Below are 24,956 nucleotides of genomic sequence, written 5' to 3'. Positions count from 1 at the left end.
TCGTTAATTTCAGCACAATCTTTTATCACCAGGATGATGACAGATGCCTGAATAACACTTCGGCTCAAGTGCTGCTTGACTTTCAGAACTCTTGAGAACCTTTCGATTAAAAATGCTAATTTACACTGGATGCTGCAATGGCAGTGCAAGCTTTAAAAGCAAATGTTATATTCAGCTGAACATAATAAAAGCTAATCTATACTGTATAGTATTTAGAACAATTTGTAAAACATTGGAGAGGTATATTATTAAAAAAACCCACTTACCTATACAGATAGGTGGGCTGGGTTGCCAATAGTAGCGATTCTCCACCTGTATGCATGTGATCTTCATCTCACCCTGTAGCTCATATCCGGGGTCACACTGAAAAGTTACAGTGTCCCCAGGCTCCCTTCCATCTCCATTGCGAGTGCCATTCATGGGCACTCCCGGATCCCTGCAGGCTGTGGCCACTGAGCCTGCCAATCACAAGCATTGCCAATTAACACCAAGTCAGCTGACTGTGCTGAAGTGGGCCAATATGAACTGTCAATCAAAGCAAACCAACAGACACCACAAGAATCTAAAACTGTCAGTTAGCGCATGGAAGCACTAATCACATCTGCCACGTTAAGAAGATGAAGCCCGTTAATAATATGTCAGTACAGAGAAATTAAAACCTAACCAAGACCCGCTGTATTACACCTGCCAATCAAAAACAAATACCTGCAAAGCTATTGACTTACTGGAAAATTCGATAGCAAAACCAGACTTGCTGATATAGAAGTCAGTCTCAAACTGGATGGTCACCATGTTGAGGGTGCTGTGAATGCCCTCTGATAGGAGAGAGCCACTTAATTCCCGCAGAGACATCTCATTCTCTGGGGGACCATCCCATACCTTTAGGATATCATGGGAAGCCTCGGTATCAAAAGCCAGAAACTGCAGACTGTCAGGAAGGAAAATAAAATGCCATTTACTTTCTACAATTAACACCTGAATAGAAACAAAATTTCATTACCATTATAATTATATACTCTGAGAATTTATAGGTTTTAAATTATGGAACACATTTTCTAAATGATTTTCCAGGTTTTGTAGAGAAAAGAGATCTCGCTGGAACTATTTTAATCTGTATTCACTGGTGCTCAATTTATGTGCAGAATAAAATGTAATGTTTCATGCTGTTGAAGGAAAATGACGTGGGAATGATGTGATGTAGCCTGTTAGCAATGTGGCAAAAAGTTGTATTATTTTCAACAGCATGTTTATACACATTTATACCACACACACGCAACACATTGTGTGTATTATCACTTATGTTATAAGCCCTATACGCAGCCATTCCCTCAACCTCATTTATCTATCTATCTCTTAAAATGAACAACAAATAAAAATGCAGTTTTTAATGTTAGTAAGAAACCAGAAAGCACAAAATCCTTTTTCCTGAAGACTCTCCCATGCAAAAAACTTAGTGACTGCTACAACTGATACTGGAGACTCCTTCCACCAATGTTAAATAAACGTCTTCTTACGGAAAATATCAGTGATTTATTTCTTTTTAAATGTCCTGTTTTCCTGTTTATTATTACAATTAGATTGTGTAGAGAGACATACAAATATTCAAGTATAAGCTGTTACCATAGAAACAATATTATATCAAAACAAGTGCGTTAATATTTACAGCTGGCACTAATGTCAAAGCTGCTGTTATAGAAAATTAATCAATACCTGGTCAATCTTAATTTTAGAGTTTTAAACGTCTTATGACATTGTTTTTGAGACAGTGATTCCTCCCATGTTCCTGTGTCACCTTAGAATCTAAGAAGCAATAATGCAACCTGATAAAGCGTGATTTTGATTGTGGTTCACATCCTGTGAAAATTCTATTGCTTTAGTGCATCTAAATGCATTTTAGTAAATTCATCTACTGCAGATTACATCTGAAACACATCTGAATGAATTGCCCCTGTGTCTGGGCCATTATACATATATTCGGTTTAAAGGAATATCTGTAAATTTTCAACAAACGATGCAAAAAAACCCAACTGCAAATGGTAATTTGGTCAAAATTCAGCACAGTGACCAGACTGAAATTAAGCACCCTCACATCATTTCATTGCTAGCAATGAGCTCCAGAATGCAATAATTGTGCGCTACTTCTGCAGTGCCTGTGCTGCGGCTCTTAGTAATAATTCTGCAAATCAGTCTGCATGAGAATGTGAGGACAGATGAAAAAGTAATGAATAAATATCTGATTTCACAAAGGCTTTTGCTGCCATGAGAGGACACATTATCTTATCTTTCAAGGTTGCTTTGCTTTTAACCTCATGCAGCTATAATAACTAAATCTATAAATGGCATTTTAGACATAATGCCTAGAGCTGGGTTGAGATTTGCGAGGCAAGCATCCACTCTCTTGATGTCTGCTTGTCTCCATATAGATGAGATATTGATGTTCGTTGTTGCGGTGTAAGAAGCATATAAATAGTTAAAGAGCACTCGTTTCAGACTACAGCCACATATATACAGGTTAGAATTGAATGGGGTTGGTGAGATATTGATTTAAGCGATGAGTGGTGAAGCGTCTCTGAACATGTGTGAGGAAATGCTGAGTGGCACCTGACGATGTTGCCTGAATCCACCTCAATGACCCAAGTGCAACGCAAGTTGTTGTCGTAAGGGAAAGGGTATCCAGGGGACAGGATCCGGCCCGATGACTCGCCTTTAAAACGTCCTCCGCATTCAGCTGCGTGAAGAAGAGGAAGAAGGAGAAAGGAAATGTTCACAGGAGTCAAATAAAAGGCAAGTTGCCGAATTCAAACTCTGTGTGAATCATCACTCAAAACCTCTTAAAGAGACCTGTAGACCTCAGTAAACACTGTTGGCTATTGACTGTCTTTCTCTCTTCTGTTCTTTTTTCTCAGCATCCCACTGGACAGCTCATGTCAGAGAAACGCAGGGATTCTAATTCTAGACGTCTTTGAATTAGACACACGTGCCAGCAGAGTAGTTCAGCACCTAATAACAAACTTAAAGGTTTGGCTCTCTCCTCTACCACCTGTTATTCTTCCACTTTGCACGCACTGTGCATGTTTCAAGTCGGGAGCCTTTATGGAGGTGGGCATCGTTTGCTAATGGAGCTCACATCAGCATTTTCTTTCAACAGGCCCTCATTTGCATAAGCTATCTACATGACAAACAATGGACACACACTTCACTGAAGCCTGAATAACAGGGTTCAGAACGGGTCTTGATTAATCTGAACATTAGAGTGTTTTTTAGACAAGTGTGCAAGAGGAGCCTCCTCCAAACCAACACTGAGCCGCACTCACGGCTTATCATGGCAGCTGCTCAATCACACGTCTGCAGCACTCCATCTGCACTGACTGGCCACTCAGTGGCATCGGGAATCTAGGCAATAAACTGGTGGAGATCAGTCTGAAGCCCAGACAATCCCATGTTTACCCAACTCAATTACCACAGCATGGCAGATCTGAGATGTGTCGAAGAGCATCACTGCTGACTAGACCACAAATTATTTACAATCTCACTTCTTAACTTCTTCATTGCCTAACATGCAACGTTTCTATCTTTTTTATAATAAACTCTTTTTGAGAAAGAAAACATGATTTAAATCAAGACTCATTGCATCATCCACACCTCAGATCACTGGGTGGGGTTGAAAGAAAAAAATATTAAATATTTTATCTGCAATAAAAAACGAAGAGTAATGGGGGAGAATAATGATAAGCCGTCATGCTGAAAATAAAACAGCCCTCACATTATTGAGCATCCATTATTAATGCTGGGAGATCTGTCTGAAAAATATTAGTCTGAAAACTTCAAGGTAGGAACACTGTCCATCATTTATACGCAAGAAAGAACAAACATTACCCCTGGGTGTGTCTTATTTTAACAGAAAGTTAAGACAGAGACAGCCAGACAAGAATCTATGTGCTCTCATGACCTAGATGTAGAGATTCGGACATGAGCTTTGAGATGAATTTTTCCCTCAAAATCTATCACTGGCCACATCTGATCTCGGGTCTGTGAACATTCTATTGTTTGGCTCTTCAGAGGCCTATAGTGTCTAATTACCATCCATCAAAATGTGCATGTATAACCGTGCACAACCTTGTGTTCACCCTTGCGAATGCATGGCTCACTTGGGGCTCTAAGATTAGCTCCGATACATGAGTTTGCGGAGTGAAATTGTCAACATGTGGAAGGGTTCAACAAGTCAAGGTTCCGTAATTCCATAAATGCTGGCAATTTTTTTCACTCAATCATTAATGTTCTATTTTTGTTTCCATGACTTTGCAACCTACCTATAAATTCCTAAATAACACAACTTTTAGAATACAATCACTAAGACTAAGAATTGTTTACCGCTTGTTCTAATGGTGAAAATGTAAAGAATAAAAAAACCATTTCTATGCGTCTCCATCTTACCTATACAAGAAGGCAGAGGGTTGTCCCAGGCACGTCTCTCCCCTGTCATGCACTTAAGTATCCTGCTGCCATGCAGGGTGTAGCCTGGGTCACACTTGTAGGTGATGGTGCTGCCAGAGAAGTGACCCTGGTCATTTACCTTGAAGCCAAACTGGGGCACACCAGGATCCTCACAATGTGACAGCTCAAAGCCTGAAACACACATAGATCACAATGCTTAGGAGCACTTATTTTTCAAAGACAGTGAAATGATTTATTATAATATAATATAATATAATATAATATAATATAATATAATATAATATAATATAATATAATATAATATAATATATAATATAAAATATAATATTATATAATATAATAATATAATATAATATAATATATTTTAATATAATATAATATAATATAATATAATATAATATAATATAATATAATATATAATATAAAATATAATATTATATAATATAATAATATAATATAATAATATATTTTAATATAATATAATATAATATAATATAATATAATATAATATAATATAATATAATATAGTATAATTATACCTGACCCATACTATAGTGTGATAGGATATACAGGCTCCTATAAACCACACTAGGACGATTCCACCTAAAGTGTGATAATATTTTATATAGATAGAGGTCCAGAGTCAGTGGCACTTTAAAATCACATTTAATTGCATGTAAAATCAATTTTCAATATAATTCTCTCCTTCCTACTGCCCATTGTTATGTAATAAGCAGTACGCTTAAGTAGCTTTTTTCAATCCCACAGTCATGTTACTTTTGGGAAAACAGTTAACCTACGTCAAGATAAATGCATCACAAAACTGTGAATGTTGTAGTGGATGTGTCACCTATTATCATAGTCAAGAAGATTTATGAATTTATGATCACATGCTAAAACACTGATGAATTCATGTGCTTCAGGGAAATTACAAAGCAGTTTGTTTGTACAGTTAACCTTTTACTGTACACAGTCTGCAATTACTGCTTAAATGAACAATTTCTATTTGAATGTTTTAGTCATTATGGCTACATCTTTAACATTTTGGTTCTGTTGGGGTTTAAATGAAGCCCATTTTGAAGTCTTACTCAAAGTAAAGCAAAATTCAGGGGTTGATGAAGAAGCCCATTTCTTTTCTAATCCCCTCCTTTACATATTACTCCAGTAAAAGTGCTCGTTTTACATTTTCATTTAAGCAAAAGTATAAAAGAACTTGTATTTGAATAAATTTAGGTATCAAAATAAAAATACTGATCTATGAGAACTATATAAAAAAAATTTATGCTATTTAGTTTCTCATTCTCATGTACAAGTATCTTGGGGTTACGCTTGGGGACTTGTGACAGGTTAGCATTTCATGTATTCACTTTAAAGCAACAGCATGATTTTTTTTTTATGTAGTAAAGTAAAACTTTGCCGAAAAAAAAAAAAAAAAATTCTGATAAAGTAGAAATACTTGCAAAATATACTGTTCACTGCTGGCAATTTTAGGTGACTGAATAACTACTATAACAATATTTCCACCATGAAACTTGACTGACTTAATCCATACATACCTATGTATTTACAAAAATTTGTTATTCCATTTATTTTGTCCTGATCGAAACAAAGAAAAATGATTCTTCAGAATTCAGAAAGAAAAAAACTCTATTTCTATCATTGACACATAGGTTATGTGTATTGTATACAATGCAGTTTAGACAAAATGAGTTTGAATTTTTATTAATGTAAAATCAGAACAGATGACATGAGGCAATTTATGATAAATAAACTCTACAACAGATTTATTTAGATCTAAGTTTCCAAGTGCTTCCGATGAACAGAATATTGTAATTATCTAGAACATCTTTTATTAAATGTAGATTATACTGTATCTGCCTGTTCAATATGGGTAGGATATTTTGCTCTTTAAATATTTACATGCATTTTACACAAATGTAATACAAATAATAAACATAGCATTCCATGTCATGCCACAGTATGATGCATTCCAAATCACTGTTTAAATCATTTAGTCTGCCTTTGTTCAGCTGATACTACCACAATCAGTGAAATCTAGTGGTACGTTATCCACCCTATGTGACGTCAGAGCTCAAGAGGTCTGTCATTAGTGTAATCATTATAGAAGACAATTTGTGTTAAGATCTCACTGTGTTGTGCGGGCAGAGCCAATCGCTCACTAAGCAGGCAGAACAATTAAGATTAAGTGCTTGGTTAATGGAGCTGCAGTATCTAGAACAGTGTAGGCCCACTTGCTGTGCAACACTTCCTATTAACTTCCATAATCATTACTCTTATCACACTCTCATTGCACAAAAGGCAGAAAATAAAGTCGATGCACGGCCATTTGTGCTGCATGTTTGATAAACCAAATAATAACACAATTCTGCTAACAATTCTTATTTACTGATACCACTGAGGATTTTTCCGCTTGGTGCAAGATCACTGCTCTGTGAAATGCAGTTGCTGCGTCATACTACAAGAAGCTATCCAGAGATCAGTTAACTGACTCGCCATAATAATGAACCCTAACTGCATATAAGGACTTAGATAGCCTATCTTTATTTGGAAATTATGCTGTGTGCGAACTGTGACAGCTCTGTGCTTCGAGCAGTGAGAAGAAGCAGTCCAAATAACCACATTGTGCCCAGCAGGCTTGATTACAAGTTGATTACAGGCCATTGTCTAACAGTACTTTCCTAGTAGCACAAAAGACTACATAAACGAAGCCATTTTAATTCATTTTCATTCACTCCCCTGTCTTCATTTGGTGGCTAAATTACAGTGTCTGGGCGATCTGTGGCGGCTTCACCTTCTCATGGCTCTATCTGACCTTTATTATGCACTCAAATGGCTAATCCTGCAGGTGGAATGGAATTGCAGACAGACAGGGATTTAGTTGATTTTAAGCAAGATAGCCTACCAGCAGGTTAATGCATTCTCCCTCGCTGCAAATAAAACCCTGCTGAATTCCATGGACACAATAGTATTAGCAAAGTGTGAACTGGATACTTGCTCAACTGCCTTCAAAAAGGCGAAGACAAGGTCAGTAAAAAGGGAAGTTTTATTCTCGCAGTGCCCTCATACATAATCCCTCTGAGCTACCTAAAGCTTTATGTGTTTCGAGTGTCCCCTTCTTTTTGGTAACTTCATAATGTGTGCTTTTTTTTATGCACTACATGTTGTGCTTCAATAAAGGTTAAATGCTTAACAAAAGTTTTTTTTACTTTCCATACCAGGCCTCTGCACTGTGTGTGTAACTCACTCATGTGTTCCTTGTCATGTTACACCCCTGCCAATTCAGGCATGGGAATATATTAGTACTACAGGGGGTAGAATATAAAGTGCACATTTTTGATGTAGTCATTTCGCAAATCACCTGTTTAAGGTAGAAACTGGAGTGTACATATTATCCACAAGGCAAAAGCAGCCACTTGTCGATTTTAGTTAAGATTTACATAATATTTGCAAATGAGCAGCAGTTTTTCTCCCAAAATGGTAGGTGGTTACAGGAAAAAAATCCACACATACATACACTGCTGTTTTACTGGGATGGGTTTGGCAGTGCTGCTAGAAAATGTCCATGCTTACTGGCACAAGAAGACAAACTGAAGAAAGATTATTAATGTGAGTAAGACTTACCATTATAAATGGTTTTATTACTACTATTTGATTATAGGGATGAAACCTGAGCTCAAATACGCTGTGTGTGGAAGTACTGGATTTAATTCTTACTAGAGTAGACGAGTTTAAATCCTTCTCCGGTGGCCTCAGCATCTGAGTAAAACTCCAGCCACAGGTGATTGGAAGTGCTGATAAGTGTTATGCCCAGCATTGCAGAACCTGTGAAGGCTCCCAGCACATGAGCTGCGTTGTCTTTTCCATCATAGATCTACAAAATATAGGGAATAATTCATAGTGTAAATAAAAATAAAAACACAAAGCTGATTGAGGCAACAGTGTGAGTTGGACCAAACGGACATCAAAACATAAGTCATACTTTGATTAAAGCCATACACAGTGTGCAGTGTGAAGTACACCGTGAGACAAAATGATGTTTCTTCTTGTTTAGATATGGTAACTACATTTTATATAGGCACAGTTGATTGCATTCGTATTCCACTCCTGTTGCTGTGAAACTAAATTAATGCAATTACAGAGTTGCTTGTTTTCAATACCTCTGGAATTACAGTGTTGCATGTCCTCATCTCTGGAAGGTCCCAAGAGAACACATCTTAACAAACAGCACCACAAAGACCAAGAGCAATTAAACTTAAAACATTAAGTCTAAAAAATCAAGTCCAAATACAAAGTTCTGTAAAAATATTAGAGTCTGGTGATCTGAAATTTTAAACATCCAAAAAAGCAAAATTATTATTTGTTGCTAAAAAATTAAACAAAAATTGTCCAACTGCCCAACCAGATAAAGGAAGCATCAGTCAGAGAAGCAAACAAGAGGCCAAGTGCAAATGATGCAACAAACTGTTTTTAATGGCTGTGGAATAAGTAGCAATAGGGAGAATTCACAAATGTTATGGTTGTTTTTATAATTCTGCAAACCACAGTGATTCTCCTGCCAACATTACTTCTGTAGATTAATGACATAGGCTGTAAGACCAATTAAGTCAATTTCAGTTCCAAGCTGTAAGACTACAAAATGTGAAAAGGTTCAAGAGGTGTGAATACACTGCTAAGCCAATGTGTCTCTTTCTTTACATTAATAATCTCTATTAACTGTTTTCGGTAGTGTATTGGGAAAATGTATCTGTAACTGTTTCTACTTTGTTTTCTTTGAACTGTGTAAGTTTGTTTCTAGATGCCCTCACATGCCTTTCTTCTAAGTTATGAGATACAGTAGTGTGTTAGACTGTTTCTAAATGCCCTCAAATACCTTTTTACTGTGTTATAAGTTCTAGTGTATGCTTGGGCAGCTGGGAGACACAGGAACTATTTAATTGTGGTCTCAGTTTCCCCCTCGGTACATGGTAGAAAATGCTTGAATAGCCAATCAGTATGTAATGATTTTCTTTGAAGCTTGAAGATTCTAAAAGGAAACTGTAAGCAAAGCTCTGGGCTTCTTCCTTCTTTCGATGTTCATATTCTGGAAGGATGGAATATATATATATATATATACAATCATTTTGCAAGAAAATAGACTAAATGCTGAAAATCTCTGGAGGTTCCTGCAGTCATTGAATGCTAATTGTTGGTGTACAGATAATAAAAATGTAAAGTCAATTTCTGGGCTTTAGAATACAGCTCCCCACACTGATGCATTCTGTATGCTAATGCTATGACTACAGAGAATACTCATACATATGGCTTTCCAGACCAAGAACTGTGCAGAGAAAATGGAATTACCTTCAAGATGTCCCCCTGGGCCAGATGAAAGGTTCTGGCCGATATGTTGATTCCTTTCCCAGCCTGCACTTGGATACTGTAGATGCACTCATGGTTGTTGTCGTAGTTCATGGGGTAATTTGGTGACAAGAGAATCCCTTCATTGTTGAAGACAGATGAGCCGCACTCAGCTAGACACGAGAAACAAAAACATGGAGCATTGGAATAAAGAATGTAATATTGCAGTGATCGAAAAAGTCAGCAACCATCATGATATCAAGCTGTTCAATTACTCTACCATTACATATGTCATATTTCATCCTACAGCTATACTTGAGCTCATAACTACACCACATGGACATTTTGCAAGTGTAAAAGCTTATAAGGAGACCTTATACTAGACTTTTTGCTGACTGATTGGTTTGGACAAGACAAATGTTCTGTAAAGGGTGAATCTGAAAACTAAAATTGACTTCTTTGGTTTGCTTTGTTAGTTAAAATTTCGACAACTTGCTGAAAGAGGTGAATCCTATGATAACAGTGAAAAACAGACTCATTCAAACAACAAACAGTAAAAACAGTTAGATAAATACCCATATCACACATAAAAGCAGGAGAGTTGGAGGCACATAAAACCCCGAAACCAGGCTGATTTATTTAATGCTCCTGCGTCGTTTCTTTCTACACTCTGCCATGTTATGATATTACCAGTGTCATATTTTGAATAAATCACTATGTTACAGCCTCCATTTAGCAAAATACCTTTACATTCTCCACTCTAAAACCAGTCTACAATGATATGAATTCTTTAGTGAGCCACACTGCTTTTCTTTTCTCTTTACACATCAGCTTACATATTATTAGATATATAGTTAACATATTTTGTTTAAGAGTTTTACATGGAAAGCCGTGTCGGTAATGTTCTGAGCTGAAAGGAATACAAATAACTCAGTGTCACATGAAAGTTCTATGATAATACACATTTATTTCAGAGAGTTCAAAAAAAGTTGGTACCGTAATTTCCGGACTATAAAGCGCACCCTTATATGAGCCGCACCCACTGAATTTTACAAATATTTTTATTTTTAACATAAATAAGCCGCACCTGTCTATAATCTGTCTACACTAATGTACTTTACACAGGCTTTAATAAAAGACACGTTACACACGGTGTAAAGGGTGAAATATGTTGCGCTTCCTTTAGAAGCATAGCGGTACCTGGCACTGCATTCTTCCGGTATTACTGCATGTGTGTAAGACTGAGGATTATGTCCTTATTATTTTCTGATGCACATTTCTAAGTTTCTTTGACTAACCCTTAACGCTGTTGCCAAGAAAAATAAATAAGCTTGAGTTTTGGAAACCTGTCTGTGCTTATATGATTTCTGTTGCAACTGGAGTCGAGTTATCCCATGTTGTTTAAGCCGTGGGGTTCAAAACGTAGGAAAAAAGTATCGGTAGTAAAAAAAGTATCATAGTCCGAAAAATACGGTAGTTTTCTAATTTAGATATTTAATTATATGATTAAAAAAATTGCACAACTGATTAACATCATCCTGTAGTCTTATCTGGGTTTATCTTCATTATCTTGTTTTGTTTATATCATGCCACTACCGTATTTGTAGCAGTACTCTGAGTTTTACGTCAGCCTGCGTTGTCCTATATAGTTGACTTGTAAACAACGTAGTGTCATAGCTAGGTTTACATTTTTCTTTAATTTATAAATAACAATATTAAAAATAATAAAAGTAATAAAACACTAATGTAGCTTTGTTACAAAATCAACAATAGGTGAGCATGCTGTAATATGCATCATCAAGCTATATTCATACATATAATAATTTGCAGCAACAAAAAGTGATCAGAGACCATACAGCAATCGTTGCTTACTAGAAATGGGAATGTCCAGCATTATGACAAAGTTAAGAATGCTCACCTGACCTGGCCTTTAATTTTCTCTCGAAAGTGGAATGCTACTCATAGCACCCACTAATAAAAGATACTATGGCAAGTAGTTACACCCCCTGGTGACACAGTACAGCATTTGGTGACTTGCAACAATTGCAAAATGCACCATTAAGCAATGGATGATGTGATTTACTCCATACATTTCTCTTTAACAAAACAAAATGGTCTATATCTTTATTCAGATAAGGCATGGAAGAGAAAATATCTGAGAAAAGTGCATAAAAGCTATGGGAGTCTCGTTGCATTTATTTTTATTTTTTGCTGTGCTGTTGTTTTTCTTACATGGAAAAAGTGATCTCTACCTGCTTCCCTTCTTTTTTTCTTTGTTGGACCCTTTGTGAGTCCCTGAGCTGTGACTGTTCACATTTATTCAGCTGAAACTGACTGCTATATTTGAATGAGGTTTCAATCAGCTTCTTCTTGTAATAAGATGCAAAACAAAGAACACTTCCAGTCCCATTTCAATTTGCTGCTGCAACCAGCCAGTGTGAGGTCACAAGAGGAGTGTGTATGATTAGTGGTAGTGACTGAAAAAGAAGTCAGCATGTAGCTGGGGGACTGGGAAAGCTGAGAGAGCTGGTGGGAGCTGGAGGGAGTATGATACCTACACAAGACTCTTGGCTGTTGGAGGAATACATCAAGCGCTATAAAAGATATGGGGACAGAAAACTTCGAAGCCGCCATCATTAGTCTCTAAGGCACCATCATTGCAGGGTTTAATCTCCAGAGTTTGCCATGTCTGCATTCTAATGCGTGTGAATTAATGATCTGGCACAGTCCCCAATGCGAGTCTCACTAATTACCTGTCACTTTGTGCATATCTATTCATTGAATGACACTTCACACTGGTACGTGTCTGCTTACAGTATAATACACAATATATGCCAATTCATCACTATTTAATTATATTGTAAAACTATATATATTTGGTTACTGCTGATAAAAAAACAAAATAAAACCAGAACAAAACCGTACTTTGTAAATATAATTCTTATGGCAGATATTAAATATATTAAGGTAAAAAAAATCCCCATTGCTTAGAGTGAGCTATTATTTCTATTTTGTTAAACCAGTTACCCAGTTCCATAAAAGGACAATCTGATAAGAAGCAGTCTATCCGAGGGGAGCATTATTTTTCTGCACAGCAGGACATCATTTGTTGAGCACAAAATGCTTCTCCAATGTGCTGACTAAAGCAATTTGACATTATCAATACACTACTCAAAACAGCAGTCTTCGGACACAAACATCCACCGAATTTGCTGCACGCAAAGTGGTCTTGCATTACGTGTTCTATTACTGGTGGATTGTGTGTTTCAAAGCAGTGAAGTTTGCCTGAAGGTGTGACTTTATTTTGTATTGTTAACATGGAACACATAACGTAATAGTAATGATAGTGAACAAAAACCTGAACAGGAATAACAATTTTTTTCACTGTATTGCATGTTGTTGCAGTCCCCTGGTGATCTAGTGGTTAGGATGCTGCGCTCTCACTGCTGCGGCCCGGGTTCGATCCCTGGTCAGGGAACCAACCCCAGCCATAAGGGTTGCACAAGCCTTAGTGCCGGTCCCAAGCCCAGATAAATGGGGAGGGTTGCGTTAGGAAGGGCATCCAGCGTAAAAACATGTCCCAAATCAAACATGCGGATGGTCTGCTGTGGGGACCCCTAACAGGAGAAGCCGAAAGAAAGTTTATTGCATGTTGTTGCAAAATTTCTAGATGTACTATATGTACCCTTTTCATTCTGTGAAAAAAATAAACATTTAACTGTCATATATCTGCACATTCTACAGTTCTAATAGACAATCAGTGTTTGTATGTCTGATGTCATTTTACTTTGATCCAAATAACTACAGAATTCCTTCTAAACTCCTTCATTTACAGCATATTAACAGGTAGATAATATATTTATATAAAAGACACTACCCCTGTACTAAACCTTTAAAACCTCTCTCTTGCATTTATCATCATGGCAGGAATATGTAAGATAACAAGGTGTAGTTAAAAATTGCTTTTGAAAACCTTCCTTATATCACTTCTTCCACCATTACTTTGAGGGTCAACTCACAGACAGCAAGAGCCCCAAGTCACTTTGCTTAGCCTACTTAGCAGCTTTATTAAGATGGAGAGATGGATGGGATTGTCAGCAGTGGAGATATAAGTGGAACACAACACTGTGACCCTGTAAAGACTAACCTAAGACTGTACGTCTTATACATAGCCTTAGTCTTTTAATGGTATCATTAATTTCTTTTAAGTGTGTTGTTCATCACCAAGCCCTAAATTACCTACTTTAAAAGTTCCACATAAATATCACATTTATGTCATATGAATGATTTATGCAATAGATTGAACATATCAATCATTGTTGCAAAGAGGTTTTACTATCTAAATTAAATTCAATGAACATTTATTTTATTAGAATGACCTGTAAACCTGCACATTCATGTATTTATATAATAATTCCATCCTCTGATTGTCTATACCTGTCCAGTTTAGTGAGTGCAGATGCTAAATATTAGTATTTATTAAAAGTATTGTAGTAATAACAGCAGTATAAGCAGCAGTAGACGTAGTAGTGTAGTAGCAGTGGTACAGAAGTAGCAGTAGCTACAGTAGTATAGTAATTCAAGTTGCAGGAGTAGTTTGGATGCAAAAGAAGAAGTATAGTAGCATAGTAGTCGCCAAAGCAGTACTATTACTATTGTTGCCACTATAGTAGTACTTGTAAAAATAGCAGTTGTTTAAATAATTATATAATCAGCAGCACTATTGTAGTAGTAGCAGTACAAAGGTTACAGCATGCAGCCAACAGATTTCAGTACAAGCACCAGTAAAGCAGGTACAGCTAAAGAAGTATAGTAACAGCAGTAGCAGTATATTCAACAGTGGTAATAGATAGCTGTAGCAGATGCAATATAATAGAAGCGTAAAATAGCAGTAAAATTAACAACAACAGTAGCAATACAAAACCAATTTGTGTACCAAAGTAAGAGTACAGTCAGTAGCAGGAGGAGTATAATTTTAGCAAATAGTGTCATAGTAGTTGTAGCAGCCATAGTAGTATAGCAGCATTCACAGCAGTAGTAGTAGCATACAAGCAATACCAGCAGTATTATTATAGTAGTTTCAGCAGTAGTAGAATAGTAGCATCAGCTGTAGTAATAGTAGTAGTAGTAGTAGTAGCAGCTGGAAATCAAGAGGCAAATCAATTTGGAAAGACACATGTGCAATTGAAAACAAACAAACAAAAAAAACAAACAAACAAACGCGTGTATTATAAAGGAGTTTAACCTTGTGGTTCACAGAGAAAAAATGAGAAGGAACAAAAAGTGATGAATCTGCAATGCAGTGCTCTTTGGTCAAATGTTACAATTTCCCAGGCAGATAATCAGGCAAGCAGAGCTCCACAGCCTGATTTAAATTCCACACACATCACACCTGTTCTCACTGCACTGAGGAAAATGGTGTGTGTGTGTGTGGGTCCATTTGTGTCTGTGTATGTGTACGTTTAAGTGTGTACATGTGCTGGGGAGCAGGTGCAAAGTGGGCTTCTATAATCGTTCAAAATCTTATATACACACAATGGCCTATCAAAGACACAGACACACGCGCACACAAACACACGCACAGACACGCACACAGCTTCTGCTCATAAGTCTTTCTATCACATTGTTACATCAGCTTTAACAAGGCATTTCTCCCCTCCTTTCACTCTGACAGATGGCACAGAGGACCTATTCAGCATCTATGTGGCCAACACGTAATGCACGCTTGATTTGAAAGCTACACCAAACACTTGGCTCCCTGTCTCCCATCACTGTTTTTATTTTTCTCTCCACCCCACCATGTTGATCTTCATTGAGCATTAAAGCAGGATTAAGCTGGCACAGACATTTATGGCTGATGGTAATCAATGGAAATCCTTTTGTCATCCTTTTACCCTGAAATTAAAAGCAAACTGCTTAATGCCAGAGAGAAATGGGCCACAGCCACCAGGGGAGTCTGATACCACGCTAAAGCCACCACTCTGCAGACATGCTGCCAGCTGATGGAATATTAATGGAGCAATATTGACATTTTCCATGAGCATGATAGGCCCAAAGTTCACCATAACTACAGTTTAACCCAATTACACTGATTAGAGGAGCGCTGGGCTCTTATCTCACTGGAGTACAGAGGCAAAAGGTGAATACTTATTTTTTTTTTTTACATAAAAGGAAAAAGAGAGCAAAGCTTCTGACTGCTTTTTTTTGCTGAATATGCATTTTTACCACTGTGAGCTGTAAATGCGGAATATAATTGAAGCAACAACAACAACAGAAAAATGGAACACGGTAAGATGATGAGGGGGAATACAAGGTCTTGCTCAGCTATGCTCAGAGTGCAAAATAGGAACAAACTTTCTATTCTGGGCACTGATCTGAAATCCCTTAGCTTTTTGTTTTCTGTTCATGTGAGCTACTTAGTATTTTGGATTTAGTCATAGTCCCTAAATAAAAAGAGAGCTCTTGTATGTAAAAAAAACTCAAGGCATTAGTACTTCTTACTGTACAGACAATCTTAAAGTTTAAGAAACCTTTAATTTATAAAGCCCAGAAAGATTGATGCATTTGATTTCAACATACAAATAAGAATAAACAGTTAACACTATATATTTTTGGCATATACACTAATCGTGCTGATTTGTCCCTTAAATAGCAGCATAAAAATAGGGTAACACTGGTTGTAGGGGGCCTTTATTACACATTCATAAGCATTGCATAAATAGTTTATTAAGCAATATTATATATTTAAAGCTTGGTTTAAGTCTAGTGAACTGGCATGTCATCTTTTATGAAGTATTTTGGTTTGTATTTACATAAAAAAGAGGAAAGAGAGAAAACCTTAGTTACCAAAATGATTGTAAATAACAGGACATATTGAACAGTCTTGCCTTCTCTCGGGTGTATGTGTTGTGTCCATGTTACAGATATCTTCATCCAACAGGAGCATGCAATTTATTGTTAATTTAACTGAATGCATGCTGAACTCTTAGGGGTCCAGTTGCATGTTAAAAACTTTTGAGAAGAACCTTTTCAAAATTCCTCTGTTTATTGAGTCTACATGCCTGCCAGATGGATAGTTTTTAATGCCCTCAGGCTAAAATAACTCTCAAATTTGCATTTATTACACTGTTTTAAATCGCTATGTATAATTTCTACATTTGGTTGGGGGTTTAAAACTCATTTTCAATACAATTCTGTACCTAAGTGTAGCTCTCAAGCTGAAAAAACACGGGTGAGATGAGAGAAAACATTTGTAATTTGCTAATATGAAAAGAGGGGAAGGGGTTCAGACCTTTCATGAGCATCATTTAATATTAAAGAGTTCAAAACATTTGTTTATTAGCTTATTCAAAACACACACACACACACACACACACACACACACACACACACACACACACACACACACACACACACACACACACACACACACACACACACACACACACACACACAGATAAATTAAAGAATGTTAGGTGTGGAACAGACTAAATGTTATTAACTGCATTCATTGGAATTGAGGCAATTTAAGGTGTTACAGCCATTTGTCAACATTTTATATTTGTGTTACCAACAGCAAGTCTAATCCTAAACACATCTTCATTTACATTCAACCCAAGCAGGACAAAGCCTTACGTGTACTTTTGTGCTTTTGTGCATTGAAGCTTTACTTGCCATTTTAATGTCTGATCTAAACCTTTGAACAAATACATGTTTAAAGTCCTAAATAAAGTATGTTTGAATAGATTATTATTCTGGTTAATTGGCTTCTTCGTCAGTGGCTTTCATCTGCTCACAAATCTATTATTGCAAAATTTTTATCTTTTTTCTTCTGAGTTCAAAGTAAGGGCATATACTCGATATAGACAAAAGTTTGTGGAGACATTACCATTAGATTTGCATGTGCGTTTTGAATAACCCCATTCCAGATTTAGTCACCATTTGGAATTATAACCTCCTCTATTCTGGGAAGATGTTCCATTACATTTTGGAGTGTGGTTGTGGAGATTTGCGCTCATTCAGCCACAAGGATTCTAGTTTAGTCATGATGTAGGGTGTGGAGGCCTGAGGTGTTCCAAATCATCCCAAGGGTAATTAAAGGGTTGAGGTCAGAGCTCTATAGCAGGCCACTCTAGATCGTCCACACCAAGCCATGTAAACCATATCTTCATGGAGTTTACTTTGCACACATGGAAAAATTGTCTTACTGTGACAGGTCTGGGTCTCCTAGTTCAACTGAAGAGAAAATGTAATGAAATCGCATTCAAAGACATCCTATGCAATTGTTTGCTTTCAACTTTGCAGCAACAGTTTGGGAAAGAACCACATTACACGGGTCCCAATATTTTTAACCATATAGTACATTTTGCATGCTACATGTTGTTCAGGGAATTTTTGGACCAAAAAAATCACTATAACAGATATCTGTGAATTCAAATACAGTATTACAGACTCAACAGCTATGCTAATGTTGAACACTTGAAAAATGGAACTTTGTGTTGCAAGCTTGACTTGTATGTAACAATATATGTATTTATTTATTTTTATTAAGTTTTTTATCTATGACTTCTCACACAAAATGGAACATAAAGTTTTAGACTAACTAAGTCAAATAATAAAAGCCTTTAAAAATGATGTATCAGTATCATTAAACATGTGAAATCGTTTGCATCTTTCACAGGATTTAAATAGAATAATATAAAATGGTACACTATAGAAAATGTCAAAGTGAAATGTCTTGTCAAAATATAACCCACACGCATAAGATGGAACACCAACAGAATCCTAGTTGAAAACATCCAAAAACCAGAGCACAATGTTTAGCCATGACTCTCTTATACTATAGATCTGATCTAAAGAAGGCAATGACTGAAGCAATGATTTTCAACAGAAATCTCAAAAAGTCATAAATGGGAGGACCTATATAAACAACACTGTATATTCAGAAACTTTCAACAAACAAAAACCTCAACAAACGGTTTAACTCACATAATTTCAATTTCAATTTGTACTGTGACATCTGGCCATTTTGTTATTGGTGATAATGAAGGAGATTTGAAATATACATACATTCTATCATTTTATTTTGATGGCAACCTTTTATCTACCTTTAGCATGGGCTCTGTGGTTATAAATCATCTCTATGCTCTATTTATTGAGTAAATATGTAAATGGAAATACTGTATAAAGCACCACACATCCTCAATATTTCACATTACTCTTCCAAACAAGAAGCACATCATATTTTGTTCCGCCACAAGTTGACACAGTTCAGAAAGAAAAATGACTGTTATACCAATAAACCCTTAAATCATGACAAGTGATCTGCATTTGTGTCAATCCACTGTGGTTAAAAGGGGGATTTAAAAAGTGGGCCTTATCCCACTTGCACTACTATCAAATGTTAAGACATCATTTGTGCTGTCTTGGTTTTATGCATCCATCAATTTACCTTCTAAATCACACCAATGTACTTTACCCGATAGACATGTCAACAGGATCAACTATAATTATACCTCATCTATCTCTGACTTAATAGTATGTCCTGTGATGGGTTCACATTTGCCTGAGGCTACATTAAGTGTATGTGGTGATACATCGTTCAGCAGAATAGCACTTAGACACAAGCTCACACAATGACAGCTTGTCCTTACAGTACATTTAACATTGTAAAAAATAAAAACTTCCACCAAACTGAACATCTACATTAATTCTCTTTTAAGTCTGGCAATATAGAAAGCAAATGATTTTCATGATTTCATCATGGGCCCACTAGTAGTAAAACATATCTCGAGGTGACTCTTGGTATTAAATTAATCAAGTTGATTGTGGGGAATCAAATCAAAATAGCAAAGAAATTAATTCTGCATGTTTTCTCCTGAATTTCTGATACACTATCCAGTAACTAACACTGCTCTTACTGCAGCCTCTTAGACGTGTCTCCCTCATAAATGCCATCTGAATTTGAATGATGGCTTTATAATAGATAGATTGCAAGCTACAACATACTGCACGGCCTCTTTGATTTATCCGGGAGGTATAAATTAAAGTTAACAAGCATGAAAACGATCTATTGTTTCTCTTTGTAAAAGTACCATGCACTTTGAGTAAAACTCCTAAATCTGGTCAGTGTAACTCTTGTGTTTTCTGAACAAACCCTATCAGAAATAACATTGTGAAGAGAAAGGGCTTGAATTGTTATATATTTTCTCTGATTTTCATCGGAATTAAGCTATCCGTTGGCATACTAATCATGCATTTTGTATAGACTTTCTGGCTGCTTTATAACTGTTTCTATGGCTTTTAAATTCACAGTTGTGGGTTTTTCTTCTTGCATTTACGATACACTAGGTTATGTAATGTGTTAGTATAACCCTAACATATAAATATGCTGCAATACATGTTTTATCTAGGCTTTTATTATCTCCACTGCAGCACAAGCCATGGTCAATCCATCTCTAGGGACTGCTTTCAGCACCATAACAAGCATACGAGAGGCCAAAGTAGCGGATTGTAAAGCTAGTGTGAATCCGTTGAATGTGTTATCTGCGCAAGATGGTTACGGCAAAATAAAAACGCTGCTTGGGAAATATAAAGACAAAAGTTGGGAGAAAAAAAACCCTCAAATGCTGCCAATATTACCACTAAAGCTCGAGTGTGCTTGTCTTTACAGACTCTCCTGACAAATTGTGAACTGAAGCACAGCTATAAGCTTCTAACCCACTAAGAAATAATTATTTTGAGCACCCAGCGAAAAAAATAACAAACATCTATATATAAGTATGACTTTTGGCAATTTCTTGTCTATTCAATTTAATCCTGTAGCAGCATTGGAATTGAATTGAATTTCTCAAATAATACCATCATTTCCCAAACCCTTCATGTAAAAGGCTAATTCATAACATACATACAATTCATTTCAAAGCTAGAACTGCTGTTGGAAATCTAAAGTTATCTTTAGATATTTAGTGGTCCTTATATAGGGGCTCTAACTTGGAACGTTTTTTACAAGAGAAACCATCTGTGGTAAAGTTTTAGATAGTAATTCAAAAAGGTGTATCAGGTCACAAGCAGTAGGAAACTCAGGCAATTTATCTGTCCACAGTATCTCATAATGGTCTGATAATGGATATTAAGAACGTTAGGTGATAAATCCTGCGGTTGTTCTGGCCAAGCTACCATTTATCTTTCTTTCCTCATATTGCTAACAAAACTCCGCTGTGCAGGTTTCTCTTTTAGATCATCTAGAGAATACAGACAATTTTACAATTGAGAAACAAACAAACATAGGAAAAAAAAACATTTTATTTAATCCCTTGTCATATTGAGCAACTTGCTTCTGGAAGGTTTGGAAACATATTTTTTGGAACATCACCCCAGCACATGCTCTTCCTACCTGTAGATGCTTGCATCTGATTTAGAACATTGAAGCTTGCCTGCAAAAACAGAGCAGCGCTTACCTACCTGCAGGCACTCGCAAACCTGCTGTGAAACCAAGTTCTGTACATCCCTCTAGCTCAACATGATCCCCAATCTTTCAAGGTGCAACACATGCACCAAGACTCTTTTTTGTACAGCACCCAGGTGGTGGATTAGAGGGGGAAAAAAATGCATAGACGCATTTCTAACAGGCTATTAACTTGTTACTGCTCTTAGGTCCTGGCCTATTTGTACTTATATTATGGATACATGTTTCAGTAGTTTTACTTTTATAGCTTTGCTCAGATGTCCTTTTCCAGGGTGACATACAGAAGGGCTTTGAAGTGTCAAATACACTCTATACTAGTTTAGTAGATCCTGGAATAGTATAATAGTATTATCAGTCTAATAAAATATCAGTTTTAGCAGGTATATAAAATTATGGAATAAAAGGTATATTTAATTTTTTTGATAGTATACAATAAAGCACTTCTGTTAGTAGGATATGATTGTGTTGAATATGATATACAGATGTCATGCACAGAACTATCTGTGCATGACAGGAATTCCTATTTAATTCTTATGGTGTCTTTTACGAGGTCAATATGTCTGTCTTGAAGAAAGCACTGATGTAATGTTACTGGAAAGGCCTGAGAAGGAGGTGGATAGTGACTTTTCTCAGGGCTTTACTATGGCCCTGTGTGTATTAGCAAAAAGAAAGAGCAAAATTATGAAATACTGATGAAAATTGTAGATAATTATGGTAATAATGTACATGTAATGTGAAAAATGGCCAGTGCCTACTCCAAAAAAAAAAGAAAGAAAAATGAGCACAGCAGGTTTAAAACCTGTGGAAAGTTCACCATTATTCCTATTACCACCTTGTTTATCCTCTGTCTTCAGATATGCATGGATAACCTGTGTAAAGAGATGCTGTCTGTGCTTGATGAATGCTTTATGACCGACACTCATCCCCACTGCGACTGCGCAGTGCCAAGAGCCAATCACTGCATTAGCCTATGGCAGATGTCAAGCAAGCAGAAACTTGAAGGTGACCATGAAGACATTGGCTTGAGCTTTTAGCCTAGATTACAGCCATCATGCTAAAATATGGCTTATAGGAAAACTTAACACCATGGCTTGGCACCCACCTACACTATGAGGATGCATCCGGAGATTCAGTCATCCTCTCATAATAGGATTCAGCCGTCAGACCCAGTCAGATTGGATTAACCCACACACCACCATATTTGACCACCACAGGTCTACCGGAGATCCACAGTGAAGCGTCATAAACACAGGCCTTTCCTTTTTTAGAACTAACACTGTAATAGAGGTTAATCATACCTCCTGCAATATAGCAAACTGTCACATAATTTGGATATATATCTCTCCAAAGCCTCTATCTTATTCTCTGTTATATTACTATAGCCTATATTTTCCTTTTTCCTTTCATGACCAGTTGCTGAGTTTAAAGCATCATCTGCTTAATAATAATAATAAAAATCATCATCATCATCATCATCATCATCATCATCTGTTGGCAAATACCCTTGTCACTTGTGGAAAGTAAAACCCTCTGAGAAAATGTGCTATTTATTGCATACTGCCATGTTTTCATTATTACTATGGTTTTCTATTGGATTTTGCAATGCCATTGAGTATATAGTGTGCATATACCACAAAAAAATATGTACAACTAATATACAACTCTCAGCAACAAGAGAATATTATTTTCAGTAAATATAAATATTTTGTGGTACCATGTGTGATATTGCCTTCTTGTGGCTTTCATTTATATAATGCAACACTATGTAATCTAGTCTCTTTCTGTAATAATTCAAGGTTTCTAACTTCAACTCTTAGGGGGCTCAGACCCCAATAGAAATGTTTTGCATGCTCCTTTTGAGAAATAGTAATATGTCTGCAGCAAAATTGTACAGTCACTCTGTGTGTTTGCATGTAATTTTGCTATAATTCAGGGAATATGCAATGTAAGCTGGTATGGTTGGTTATATATGTGAAAGGCTTAAACTGATTTATATTAATTACTACAAACTATTTCCCCTCAAACAAAATTTCGGTCTGCACTAAAAAGGGGGCTCAAACAGGCTAAAACCTGTTCATGGAGATTTAAGCTTCTGGTATTTACCAGACTTACAACAAAGTTGCCAGCATCTATGGTTAAGTGCTAGCATTCACGGCAAACTACTTTTCTGCCTTTTCAGCTAAACTGGGCTCACACAAAAATTGAATAAAAGGAAAATTGGCTCAGTGGAAAAGCCAATTCACTGAAAAGGAAAATACAGTGATTACTTCTGTACTGACCTATCAAAGTAAACTTTGACTTGTGAATGAAATGGAACAATTACAAATAAGAGGTCATACCAGACTTGGTTTAGTTTAAATTAAACCATTTTAGGATGCCTTTAAAGTCAAGAACATTTATTTACCACAGAGATGCTACTTTTTTGTTAATGTGACAGACACACACTGTCATCAAAAAAGAACTAAAATTGATAAATGACTTTAACTGAGTTTAATATGGAGAGACCAAACGTTATTCAACAGACGAATTAATGCAATATTATTCAATAAAGATATATAATTCATTAACATTTAAATATGTTTATCAATTTTGTCTATATTATGATTTCTTACTAGAATTCTGTAACATCTGATAAGTCCATGTGGTTCAGTCTGCCCAAACACTAGAAAATATTGAGGAAAGAAAATGAATGAAAACAGTTGACAACGTACCCACACACCTTGGCAGAGGTGCGCTCCACATCCGCCGGCCCCCTCCCAGGCAAATGATCTCTGGTGCCCCCTCCAAACGGTATCCCATGTTGCAAGAGAAAGTAAGTGTATCCCCAATATCAAAGCTGTAACCATTACGGCGGCCAAATGGTGGCACTCCTGGATCCTCACATGGCTCCAGATTGTACTCTAGTAACATAGGCATTAGATGATTGATATAAATTATATATTTATACTCTATTTAGAAGTGTTTTTTTTTTAATTATGCATGCCACCACTGGCAGCAATCTACAGTAGGTACTACACAGCTTTATGAGCTTAATGCCTACATTACAATGTAAACTGGGATAATTATAAATGTACACTTATATAAATTGTCATTAGCAGTTAAGTGAATAAATGCAGGTAATTCCACAGAGGAAGCCTGTAAGGTACATTAAATATGAACATGGCATCAAAGCCCTGGATTTGAACATAAAAATAAGACCCTTTGACTATTAAGCATATAGCAGCTCATTAATGATAATGACAAACTCAAGTGAAGTGACCTGTACCCAGAAGCATATTAGGAGTTATGCATCAATAACAACTTCATAAAGTTTTATATAAGTCTGCAAGGACAGAGCAATGTTGTGTAAAAAGTGCTGGATAGTCACGTCAGTGCAGCCGTAGTCTTAGCATCAGACAATGTACAGGGCAGACCTGAGAATGTGATGTTGAAGCCCTCGTAGGAGATGGAGAAATCAGAGATGAAGCGCAGCTGGGCCTTGAAATTGCCATACAGGCCTGCATTAATAGGCGACGGCAGCTCTGAACCTGTGAGGCGAGCGAGCGGGTGCACAAAACTCCCGTTCTCTGTGATAAGCAGATAGTCATGGTGGTCCTCCAGATGGAAGGTGTTAAAGTTGAACTGAACACCTGTTGGGGAAAAGAATCAAACCAGCACAATATCAGCTATTCAATAG

General features: G+C 36.6%; 1 protein-coding gene across 2 annotated transcripts in view; it reads right to left on the bottom strand.

The window, feature by feature from the left end:
• The window catches only part of csmd3b (CUB and Sushi multiple domains 3b), a 399,549-nt gene that overhangs the window by 110,401 nt on the left and 264,192 nt on the right, over nt 1–24,956 (bottom strand). For both annotated transcript variants that reach the window (XM_083523961.1, XM_083523962.1), the window contains exons 20-27: nt 24,694–24,909; nt 23,992–24,180; nt 9,817–9,986; nt 8,191–8,347; nt 4,435–4,626; nt 2,602–2,728; nt 726–928; nt 267–458 (exon numbers count right to left, since the gene is read on the bottom strand). In XM_083523961.1, the coding sequence (XP_083380087.1) occupies nt 267–458; nt 726–928; nt 2,602–2,728; nt 4,435–4,626; nt 8,191–8,347; nt 9,817–9,986; nt 23,992–24,180; nt 24,694–24,909 (1,446 nt within the window). The remainder of the gene's footprint in view (nt 1–266; nt 459–725; nt 929–2,601; nt 2,729–4,434; nt 4,627–8,190; nt 8,348–9,816; nt 9,987–23,991; nt 24,181–24,693; nt 24,910–24,956) is intronic.

This window comes from Silurus aristotelis (assembly GCF_946808225.1).
Source record: "Silurus aristotelis genome assembly, chromosome: 21".
In the NCBI taxonomy this organism is placed as follows: Eukaryota; Metazoa; Chordata; class Actinopteri; order Siluriformes; family Siluridae; genus Silurus; species Silurus aristotelis.
This window is presented reverse-complemented; position numbering and strand designations above follow the sequence as displayed.